This window comes from Aegilops tauschii, chromosome 1, assembly GCF_002575655.3.
Source record: "Aegilops tauschii subsp. strangulata cultivar AL8/78 chromosome 1, Aet v6.0, whole genome shotgun sequence".
Taxonomy (NCBI): Eukaryota; Viridiplantae; Streptophyta; class Magnoliopsida; order Poales; family Poaceae; genus Aegilops; species Aegilops tauschii.
In genome coordinates this window covers 107,860,499-107,872,422 of record NC_053035.3, presented here as the reverse complement: position 1 = coordinate 107,872,422, position 11,924 = coordinate 107,860,499, and the positions used below count along the sequence as shown (strand labels likewise).

At 43.0% G+C, this 11,924-nt stretch overlaps 2 protein-coding genes across 2 annotated transcripts; one reads left to right on the top strand and one right to left on the bottom strand.

Annotated features, from left to right (window-relative positions):
* The first annotated feature begins 220 nt into the window (after window positions 1-220).
* On the top strand, window positions 221-5,000 carry LOC109751037 (gibberellin 2-beta-dioxygenase 1). The gene is made up of 3 exons (XM_020309950.3): window positions 221-805; window positions 3,617-4,043; window positions 4,519-5,000. Exons 1-3 carry the CDS (start codon window positions 387-389, stop codon window positions 4,792-4,794), a joined length of 1,122 nt encoding a protein of 373 aa, XP_020165539.1. The 5' UTR covers window positions 221-386; the 3' UTR covers window positions 4,795-5,000.
* LOC109751038 (uncharacterized) lies at window positions 2,949-8,366 on the bottom strand. Its single transcript, XM_020309951.4, has 3 exons — window positions 8,036-8,366; window positions 6,239-6,542; window positions 2,949-4,061 (listed from the first exon to the last, which is right to left on the bottom strand). Exons 1-2 carry the CDS (start codon window positions 8,277-8,279, stop codon window positions 6,319-6,321), a joined length of 468 nt encoding a protein of 155 aa, XP_020165540.1. The 5' UTR covers window positions 8,280-8,366; the 3' UTR covers window positions 2,949-4,061; window positions 6,239-6,318.
* Window positions 8,367-11,924: the final 3,558 nt, after the last annotated feature.

Here is an 11,924-nt window from a genome sequence, read left to right as displayed (position 1 = left end):
GAGAGCGATGTCATTGAGCTAAGCATAGACAATTAAGCTCATGACCCCCACAAAAAGAGAACGGGTACTACGTTACACTAAGTCGAAAGATCACGGGGGGTCAGCAACTCACCAGTCTCTCTCTCTCTCTCTCTCTCTCTCTCTCTCTCTCTCTCTCTCTTCATGTCCATATATACGGGTGCCACTCTTCCCTCCAGTTGGAAGACCCCCTACACACAACTCCCAGCTCGATCATAGTGTCCATCACCCAGCACTCTCTCTCTCTCTCTCTCTCTCTCTCTCTCTCTAAAAAACACTCCCCCCACACGCGCGCGCGCATACTCTCTCTCTCCACAGTGCGACGCATTGCATACGCACGTGAAGCGAGCGTCCGCCGAGCCAACGCGATGGTGGTGCCTTCCACGACGCCGGCGCGGCAAGAGACGGCGACCATGCTGCTTCCACCGCCGTCCGCCGGCGGCGGCGCCATACCGACGGTTGACATGTCCGCGCCCCGCGGCCGCGGCGCGCTGTCGCGGCAGGTGGCACGTGCGTGCGCGGAGCAGGGCTTCTTCCGTGCCGTCAACCACGGCGTGCCTCCGGCGGGGCCCCCGGCACGGCTGGACGCCGCCACCTCGGCGTTCTTCGCGCTCGCGGCACATGACAAGCAGCGCGCCGGCCCGCCGAACCCGCTCGGCTACGGCTGCCGCAGCATCGGCTTCAACGGCGACGTGGGCGAGCTCGAGTACCTCCTCCTCCACGCCAACCCCGCCGCCGTCGCGCACAGGGCCAGCTCCATCGACACCAACGACCCCTCACGCTTCAGGTACATACATACGTATATATGTCTTTCTATATATAATAAGTACTGTACTGTACACTACTAAGTTGAACTGCAAAAACGTCTTATATTAATGTACAGAGGAGTACATGCTTACGTACAAGGCACACACATACCACATCAGTGAAGCATCATTATACATCTGCCTAACGTTCCAAGGGTTTCTTAATCCTGCAAGCATTAAGAAGACCTTCAAACATGAAACGTACTAGTGCTGTATTCAGGCCCACCTGCCAGTGACACTAGGGCCTCGTGGCAAAAGCACGGTTTTACTACTACATAACAGTCTGGTCAGCTCGAGGCGTTAGAGAGAGAAAGACAGTGTCACTTTCGGTTTCCTATACACCACTGAAGTGCGTCGCTCCACCGCCATTAATTATCACATTAGGTCCAGAGGGTTTCAAAGCTCAAGACGTCGACAAGCCAATGTGTAGATAGGCGTTTATACATGCGTTGATGGCGCCGGAGGCGTCAGATGTGACATGATCAACATCCAAAGCTAGAGGCTACATACAGCTAGCAGCAGTGCCACTTAACCAACTGACTATGTTGATCTTTGTGTGAATGTGATGTGGTTTGCTTATCATAATAATCCTGGGCCTGCCCCATTGCATATTGGTTAGCTATCCCCTAATAAATTTGGAAGATATGGTTACAGTCAACCTTTGTTAATTCCAGACCGACATGTGGGGCCGGCCTAGAGAGGTGATATATGTGGGCATCAGGCATGGACCGAAAAAATCAGGCATGAACCGAATTTTTTTTTTTTGAACCAGGCATGGACCGATTTATTTGCAAGGCAGGACTAGCTAGCTAGGGCATGGCCTGTGTGTACACAAGTAGCAAGGGCGTGCATGCACAGAGGACTTTCTGCTCAGTACAATGCTGTCTTGTGCATACAGGCAAAAAAGAAGCCAATGTTGGAATCATGCATGCATGCACACTCGTGTTGCAAAGCTGAGCTTGCCTAGCTACTTCTTTTTTTGAAAGGGCCTAGCTACTTCTTGTTTTGCCGTGTTGTGATACACTACATGTTACACACAGATTCTTTCAAGGACGAAAAAAGTTACATGTATAAATCGAAATATAATTCAAGCCAAAGTGAGAGATGTAGCTAATGTATAAATCGAAAATATATATCACAACGTGGACAGTTGTTGAATGAATACAAATGATATTTTAACTCCAAAAAGATGTAACTAATTTATTTATTTATTTGCGGGGGAGATGTAGCTATGTTATTGTGGGACTAATTTATATATACTTTGTGCTACCGTATATGCCTATTAGTTTATCTATTTTTATGTTTTTAGTTCATGACAGAATTAACTTCAATATGCACACATATGTATCTTCAGATAGGTCCCATCGATTAAATCGTGGGAATGCATGAGCACATAGTTTCCGAAACGATAATTATTTTGCAATAATGGCATAATTGATGCTATGCTAGGCAGGCCAATGATAAGTTGGTTCCGGCGATTAAGATCAACATAGCTAGTTTCTAAAGCAAAATAAAAGCATACAATTGATGTGACACAACAAACTTGATAGCTACGCAGGATGGGCATGAGAGATTTCCTCATGAAAGTTAGGCTAGAGTTGTCTAACCCTATACAAACATTGGAAAAGGAAAACACAGGAAAACCGGTCATTTTAAATCTTAGCTAAGAAATTTGACTCAGCAATTTCTGCCTGGGAAAGATACATTTGCCCCTGGTGATGGAAGAAAATGCTCACAGATGTTAAGCTACAACTGACTGAACATAACAGATAAGATCTTCTTAACTATGTTTGCGCGTATATACGCTGAATACGAAAGGTCATTTATGAAGTACTATGTGTAGCACTCACTACCCAGATCAGAAAGTGGCCTAATCAGAGTTTGTTGAGAGCAAAATAAGATGAAAGGGACAATAAAACACTCTCTTGGGTAGTTAGCTAGAAGGACCCTCTCAGGCCCCTCTCCAACAGACTGTGTATATCTGTGTATCAACTAATCTGACACATATATGCTGCAGTGGCCTCCAATTAATGGCAATATCCAACCACCAACTGGTGCAGCAATAGAATGAGAGTACAAGAAAGTTGAACCATCCATATCTACCAGATAGCTCTGTGGGCTTAATTAGCAAAGTACATCAAGTTTTTTCATATAGACAATGATGTATATACATGTACTTGGTGTATATATACACTGTATATTTTTTGTTGGAAAACAGAATAACCTCTTTTTGTCATCAAATAAAAGGAGAGGGGGCCCCAGTTGAAGTACAAAGGTCTGATGGGAATAAAAATGGTCCCCAAGCCACCCATAAAGAGCATATCCATGCTATCCATATAAAGCCAAGCAAAAGAAAGGAGGCACGGATGCAAAGGGTCCTTTTTATGGTAACATAAATGAAATGTTCGAGAGCTTGTGTTGTGGCACTGGCAGGGAAGTGATATATGATCCCAGCACCGATGGGTCTTTCCGTGGAGCAGTGGGAAAGGGCATGACCAATCCTGTCAAGAACCCATTTGCCCACTGGAAATTTTGTCACCCCCAGCTGCATCTCGACTACAAAGAAACGAATATAGCATGTGTGTGGATGCAGGCAGGCAAGGGATGCAGCTTTTGAGTGCTCATGCATCAATCGGTCAAAATCTTCTCCATCTTTCTCTTTCTTTCTAGTATACTTGCCATGGCACATGCGCGCACCTGATCCTGTGACATCACTCTTTTTGATAAAAATATTTAACCAGGTGTTTGATTTGACTCACATGTTGAAATCCCCTCCTCCCACTTTCTTGCAGTTCTGTTGTGAATGAGTATGTGGAAGCAGTGAAGCAGCTTGCATGTGACATCCTGGACCTGTTGGGAGAGGGGCTAGGGCTGGAGGACCCCAGGCTCTTCAGCAAGCTCATCACAGAAACTGACAGTGACTCCCTCTTGAGGATCAACCACTACCCTCCATCATGCACCGTTCACAAGCTTGACCATGATGACCAATGCAAGCTCAAGGGGGTTGCCAGGACCAAGGCTGGTAGCGGTGGGAATCCAGCGGCGGGTGGCCGGATCGGGTTCGGTGAGCACTCCGACCCACAGCTACTTAGCTTGCTCCGAGCAAACGACGTTGATGGCTTGCAGGTGCTTCTGCCGGACATCAACGGCAAGGACACGTGGATTCAGGTGCCAGCAGACTCGTCGGCCTATTTCATCAATGTTGGTGATCTCCTTCAGGTAGTCACATCATTTAATCTGAGTAAGAGGAACATCATTAGATGTATTTCTAATTACAAGAAAAACTATGCATAGGAACTGTTAAAGAAAGGAAAACAAACTGTTAAAGGCATTGATCTGGGACCAACCATAAATACTCGCATATGATTTAGAAGTTAAGCAATTTATTTCCAGCGGTTCATATGAACAGATTACTTACTACAGAAAACATGAGTAAAAATGATCTGCACTTAATCCTTTCATGTACATAAGACTATCTGATTGGACACTTATATTGAAAACTAGTTTACCAAGACACTCCAAAATATATTTTGCTTATTTTAAAACCCACTACTGGATTTCCTTAAGTACCCTCTTACCAGTTGTCACCCAAAAATGTCACATCTGAAGCTGTGTAAGTTAGTCTAACAGCAGAAATCACTAATCCTTGATGATTTGTTTTGTCTTATCTTCTCATCTACCTTGTACTTTTCAGGCTCTGACAAATGGGAGGTTAGTAAGCGTCCGGCACAGAGTAATTGCAAGTACCTGCAGGCCAAGGCTGTCTACCATCTACTTTGCAGCCCCACCACTGCATGCACGAATCTCGGCGCTCCCAGAGATGGTCACAGCCGGCTCACCACCCCGGTACCGGTCATTCACCTGGGCCGAGTACAAGACAGCAATGTACTCGCTCCGCCTAAGCCACAGCCGCCTGGACCTCTTCCATGTTGATGATGACGAAAGCGGCAATGGCAGCAAAGGAAAATAAGAGGGATGACTGCTTGAGTTGCAGGCAATCTGTATGATGGGGATTAGTTAGATATAAGAATCGTCCCCAAAATTTTGGCTCTCTGACAGCTATTGCCAGAAATCTCCGTATTATGATGGTGTAGTGTGTGTGTGTGTCCATGACCTGGCTAGCTTTGTACAGAAGTGATGGTTGTATGATAGTAATGTACTATTGCCTTCAGCGAACTGGTTGTTCCCGTGCAACTTATATTTCTGCTCTCTCCCTTATTGGACTTTCCTTACAGCAAAGTCTTCCACAAGAGTGAGACCTAACTCTAAATTCAAATTTACAATTTTCAGATTTCACGGAAACTAAAGGCCAAGCCAGACAGAGGCAGCAATGTCGAGTAGACTATAATCAAATACAGATGGTAGTGTCGTCCGCAAGAAAATACATATGATTGGACATATGCAGCAGCGCACAAATTTAACTAACAAGTTATCAATAAGATGCAACGTTTAAGGCATATATCAGCTCGAGCCACATCCCCAAATGGGAGATGGTGATCCAATTTTCTAAATTGAAGTGTGCTAGATCTGAATTGATTTTGTTCTTCTTACTAAGCACAAGGTACTATAGCACCAGGTATTTGTGAAGTACTTACTATTCATGTGCGGGATTAGATCGAGTTTCTTAGTTTTTACAGAGAAAAGGCTTGGCACCCTGCTTTGTAGAAAGCGAACAGTCTGACAAGGTCTGGGGATACCAGCTTACAATACAGAGAACTTAAAGAAGAAAAAGAGAGTCATGAAACTCAACATTTTCACAACATAACCCCCATTCATCAGGTAAACAAAAACCTCAGGAAATTACAGAACGAGAGTGTGCAAGGGAGAAATCCTTCACTGACGAAGGCATCGAAGAGCACGTCCGCTGATCCCATAGCACTGGTCATTGCTTTGATTTTGTTAGTTTGGATGTCTTTGGCAGATTGTTTCATTTATGTTAGATATTCTCAAGAGTCAAGTCAACTCATTCATATTATAGGGAATATATTGCATCTTCTCCTCTTTAAACTAAACATGAATTAAGCTAAGTATCATAGTTCTTAAAATCATGTTGTGAATTTTTTTTTTCGTTTTGACAAGCTATTTGAGGCCTATTCCTACCCTATCAGGTACCCGTCTTCACCTAGCACTGACTACTTCAAGTCACAGCTGTCTCGACTCTCTCTGACGGTTGTTTAAGTCTGTTGTCAAGTAGTTATATGCACTTGACACTCCTCAAGTGCACTTTTCACCCGATGGCGGCACAACACGAATATAAATGAGAAATCAAATGTGCGAGAATATTAAGGCTTTGGTATAGTAAATACTGTCATACACCTAACATTCTCTCTGCTATATGATGTGGCTCTCTCTGAAAGATAATTCACAGGTGCAGATACCATTTTATAAAGAAATGATGAGGTTCGATATTTTACCTATTGATGTGAAAATTTAGCTGGATGGCATTAGTAACTTGGCATTCCTTGCAAAGCAGTAGGTACAGTCATCAAGCAGCTCAACGCCCACTGGCAAGCCAGAATGTTGGCCAGCCTTGGGATTTCTGTAAACATCTTGGACAGGACAAACCAAGCAATAATCTACGTCTGGTATGGCTATGATTGCTTCCACTGAAATCCATGAGGCAGAGTGTCACAATCCTTCTTGCGATTGACCAATGACCAGTGACCAGTGCATTAATGGCCCTTCTGGCCTCCCCATGCTCATCCAGGCTTATATAAGCTACAGAACAAACAAGGTAAAGTGTTAGCAACAGTCCACAGGGATGAGGTTGGGCAAGAAAGTTGGGCCATTTCTTCTCCCTTTTTTCTTTATTTAACCTTATTTCTCCAAAATTTTAATGTAGAGCATCATCAACATTCTTTCTCAAAAGAAAAGGGAAGGCGGAAACTTGAAAGCAATTTCATGATATCAACATGTACCAGCCACTGTAGATTACGTCAAGATCCACCATTGCGACAGGATATATAATTATTGAATGAGAAGTAACTCTTGGAAGATAGAACAAAACTACAGAACATGAATACGTGACCAACCAAAAACAATGAATGAGATGGTGAAAACTGCTCAGAGTGCAGTCTGGGATCTATTCATCAAAAAGTTTAGTGTTGTCATATATATCATGTTTAGCAATGAGAGTTCTATGGAGCAATGTGACAGTTTTATGTTTTACACTAGCAATTTGAATTGGATATAGTAAAAATTCTGGTGAATGCTACAAATTAAAGAAAAAGGATGGTGCTTAAAAATAGCATCAGCGTTAAGAAACATCTGAGAAGCAAACCCGTCCTTGAAGCTCAATCTCCAGCAATCATAAAGGGGACGAAAATCAGTAGATATTGCTGTCACAAATTATTCCTGGTTGAATTCGTTAAGTTTGTTATCTGATTAAATTGACGAATATATGCTATGAAAGCATTTTTACCAATGGAAATGTTAAGACCTAAGAGAGACAAGTGCGGACAGAAAGATCAAGTTATGTACAACGTCATTACCTTACACTTCCGATATATGAATTAGATTTTACAGAACCTTTGTAAGTGTATTAGACAATGAAACTTGGTAACGCGCGGAACGCCTACATGAAACTTCGCAGAAGCTCCATAAATGTAATGGTCCAGTGCTGGAAACTAAGCAAGAAAGTACAAGCTTCTGCCTTCCGGAAGTCGGAACAAGACATTTGCTTGCAGTCACAGGTTGGCAACACTGGCAATGCTAGAAATACCATCAATTCCAGCATGTTTTGCTTGGACCACAGCCCATTACACAAATCATGCATGGTGACACAAATTGTGCAGCCTCCAAAATTTCCGTCCTTATCATGACCACCACCCATTACACAAATCATGGAAGGTGACAATGTGCCGCCAAAAGTTGCTAGGGAGTGTGACAAAAGATCAGGACCATAACCCCTTGCCGACGCTGGCATCAATTGGATTCTGAGTTTCCCTGGACGGGGTTCCCATCAACCGCATTTACTATCACATACCAATCTTAAAATCTCTAGCCATGTCATAACATCAGCAAAATGCTTAGGCAAATCAAAAACCTTACAATGCATTGAAAATGCTAAATTTGGTCTAGAGCTCGGCAAACTGCAACAGAGATTAATATTCCACTCAAACGAGAACAATAATCTACCAGTACCTGACAGTAACCGTTGGCTTAAAAAAAGAGGGGAAGGAGAGGATAATCTATGTTCAACTGTTCCTCACCTGTAGCAGCAGCCTCCCTGGCGCCGCCGGCCTCTATGCGGAGCAGGGGCACCCACCGCCGACGGCGCGACGTCCCTGAAGGCACCACCTGGTCGTAGATCAGAACCCATGAGCAGCCGCAGCCGCAGCCGCAGCCGCCGGCGCCTATCCCGACGGGCGCCATTGCCAGCAGCCCCTGGCGCCTCCCTATCCGCCCCCACTTCGTCTTCTCCGGCGACACCTCGGCGGCTCCGTGCCCTACCATTCGCGGATTTGGAAGATAAAAACCCCGTGTATGCCACGCAGAATACTTTTAAAAAATGACGGAGTTTCCTTTCGGGTAATATGTTTTGCAAAACAAACTTTTTCGCGGCAATTTATATGTTGAGAGCATGGATGGCAATGTTTTGAAGCGAACATGGTAATTTCCGCAGCTCTCCGTTGTCAGAAGTTGTGATGTGTTTGTGAAGAATTTGTCATAGAAAATGTTTACATTTACCATGCCCCGCGGTGAACTTTCGCTGGCTATTGGTTTTTTATTTCTTATTAATATAGAAAATATATTCAACCATTAGCATGTTTTGGATCTAGTGACTTGGAAAACTAATAATTACACTAAAATATCTCTAACACATTTTCCTCTTTATGTATATCTTTTGCAAAACGAAATTCCACCTGAACTTCAATACACAAACAACGATTAAACCAAACCAGCAATAATGTTGATATTCATACACTTGCACGAGCTCAATTACCAATAAAGATTTTAGAGGACCCTTTGAGCCGTCCGATGAACTTGGCCTGAAGACAATCCCTTAAAAATGTGGGCTGAACCATAAGATATTCCCCATGGTATCGAGGAGATTTCAACTCCGCAGAAAATTGAATCAGCAAAAAACAACAAGACACATTAAAATAAACTCCACAAATCCAATTAATCATTTGAAGACACAAACTTAAACTCTTCAAGATCACATCAAAATACAGATAATACATGATTCTAGCTTGGTGAAGTTGTCCGGTAAAGCATAACCGCGATAGGGGAATAACCAAAAGACATTTATTTCCAACAGCATCACGCACATTGCCAAAAATTTGTCGTTCCGGGCCGTAAAACTCATCTCGGAACTCTTATACACACCTACGAGGACTTGAGGCTCCCCTCGTCATCTCACATCGTCAAGGCAAGGGCAAAGAAGGAGACGGGAACCGGGCAGATTCCAACGACGGTTGTGCTCCTTTGATCACTTAAAACCATCCTTCGGTCGATTCAAACTCTAACAGTGACTCTATGCGGTACTAGCGGTAGATTATTCAAGGAGACCCTGACTCGGTTAAGGGCTCTGGGTTTTCTGACGCTAAGCGTTAGAGAGTTGAGTGAAATTATCATGGCAAACTCATACTAGGCATGTAGAAGGTGCACCCCGCTAACACCAAGAGTGGAAGACACCAGCCGACACACCTAGATGTTGAAAGTGCAAACTCTATCTGACGCTCAAAGCATCAAAGTGTCGACCAAATGCATAGGTCATGCGCATCGTGAGTTGTCCCATTGCTGGTTTTCAGCTTGTTTTCTCTCATTTTTTCCTCCATCTGTTGGTTTGATTTTCTTTTTATGTCATTTCCTTGTTCTATTTTATTAAAAAAATATTACTCATGTTTTTTCTATAACTTCTCTAGCATTTTCCCTAAAGTATATGAGCATATATCAATACGTTTTTGAAAGACTTTTAAAAATATACAAACATTTTCCTTAAAGCACATGAACTTTTCAATTAATGAATATAATTTTTGTACACATAAACATTTTTTAATAAGCGATGGAAATTTTATTTCACATTTATGACCATTTAGATATGTGTACAAGATTATTTTTTGTCATTTTCTTTAAAAATATTTTTAAAACATGTTAATCAAAATACTTTTTTTTAAATAAGGACATTTAAAAATTAGGACGTTAATGGGTCGCGCCACAGTTGGCCCATATAAGTTGCTCATAGAGTCAAATAAGATGTGGGAGCAACTAGTTAGTGGGTCCTCCTTCGGAGCCCCCGCAAGGGTCACCTTGGGGTGGGCTGGGAGCGTGCCACGCCACGTGTTGCGCTCTGGTGCTCCCTCTAAATTTTATTTTATTTATTTTTCTGTACACGTTTTTGGCTTTTAGATGATTTTTTTAGTGTTTTTTTGGCTTTTCGGTTTTTCTCCAGTTTTTCTTAAGTTTTGGACAAAAAATCAAAAACAATATGCGAAAAAACGTAATTTTTTCTTTGTGCCTCTTGGAAAAGGAAAAAAATATGTTTTCTTTTTTCCGTTCCGCGAGAGGCAAGGATGGAGGCGCCAATTTGTTTGTGTGAGGCATAGTCGTGCCTCTTGGAAAAGTGAAAAAACATGGCTTCTTTCCTTCTGCGAGTTGCACGAATTTAGTTCTCGTGTAGGCACGGATTTGCTTCCGCCAGAGGCACAGTTGTGCATCTCGAAAATGGGGGAAAATGTGTTTTCTTGTTTTTTTTCTTCCGCAAGAGGCACGGATTTAGTTCTCGTGTAGGCACGGATTTGCTTTCGCGAGAGGCACAGTTGTGCATCTCGAAAAGGGGGAAAGCGTGTTTTATTCTTTTCCTTTCACGAGAGGCACATATTTACTCTCATGGAGGTACGGATTTGCTTTCGCGAGAGGCACAACCGTGCTCCCGCTAGAGGCACAGATTTACTTCTCATTGAGGCACGGATTTGCTTCGGCGATAAGCACAGTCATACTTCTTGGAAAAGAAAAAAATGTGTTTTCTTTTTTTTCCCTTCCATGAGAAGCACAAATTTACTTCTCATGGAGGCACGGATTTGCTTCCGCGAGAAGCACAGTCATGCCTCTCGAAAAAGGTAAAAATGTGTTTTCTTTTTTCCTTCTGTGAGCGACACGAATTTACTTCTCGTGGAGCCACGGTTTTACTTTTGCGAGAGGCACAGTCGTGCCTCTTTGAAAAGGAAAAAACCCTGTTCCTCGTTCGGGTTTTTTTGTCTGTTTTTTTATGAAAAAAGTTTATCGAAACCAATCAACATGAGACCTAGCTTTGAAGATCTTGACACGAGGAATCCAACGATGAAAACGGTTCGAAATTTGGACACATGGTTTTAGAGATAAAATGTTTGAATAAATGAATCTAGAAAAAAGAGAAAACTCCCAGGTTGCGATAAATGGCACGCATGCAGTACGCCACTTGTCCCAACCCGAGGAGGTGGGAGTGATCTTTGCAAAGAATACTCCTTAATTAGTGATTTCGATAAGATGTCCTTCCAGTGGGAGCTTCTATTCACCCCCTTCCTTAAGGCGTCTAATCGGCTTGCCGTTGATGCAGGCCATTGTAGGGCCTAATATTTGTTACAGAAAACCTATTTTGGTTAAGTTGCCTAATAGATTCAAAAAATACGTTATTAACAGATAAAAAGACTTAGCATAGATGGTTCTACTGCTCGCAGTGGAGATGTTGATTCAGCGGTTGTTGTATGTTGAGATAGCGAGGGGAGCTACCTTGGATCTTCTGTTGTCACCTTCCAATCAATAGCTGATCCTGCCACGACTAGAGTCGCTAGCGTGTCATGAGGCACTTGCTCTTGCCGAAGACATAAATCTCCAATGGCTCAAGGTTGAAAGCAATTGTCTTACAATGGTGAATGATATCCATAGCGGAGCGGGAGGGGGGCTTGGTCAAAGAACTCCCACGGAGTTTCTTTTGTCTAGGGAGGCTACGACTCTAATTCGGAAGCCCACAACTTGCCTAGCTTTGCGCTTTCTTTACATGATGGTCGACATCTATGGCTAATTTACGGAAATGTTAACATCCACACGTGTGGCACGAAGCAACATGGCCCAAATGTCTCCATTACCATCCATTTTGCCATGTCAAAACATATGACA

Bases quoted from the DNA above. Each gene is read 5' to 3' on its own strand.
- LOC109751037 (XM_020309950.3), top strand. From the start codon at position 387: ATGGTGGTGCCTTCCACGACGCCGGCGCGGCAAGAGACGGCGACCATG. The intron at 806-3,616 runs GTACATACATAC...ACTTTCTTGCAG, and splicing joins AACGACCCCTCACGCTTCAG to TTCTGTTGTGAATGAGTATG. The intron at 4,044-4,518 runs GTAGTCACATCA...TGTACTTTTCAG, and splicing joins ATGTTGGTGATCTCCTTCAG to GCTCTGACAAATGGGAGGTT.
- LOC109751038 (XM_020309951.4), bottom strand. From the start codon at position 8,279: ATGGTAGGGCACGGAGCCGCCGAGGTGTCGCCGGAGAAGACGAAGTGG. The intron at 6,543-8,035 runs GTGAGGAACAGT...TTTGTTCTGTAG, and splicing joins CAGGGAGGCTGCTGCTACAG to CTTATATAAGCCTGGATGAG.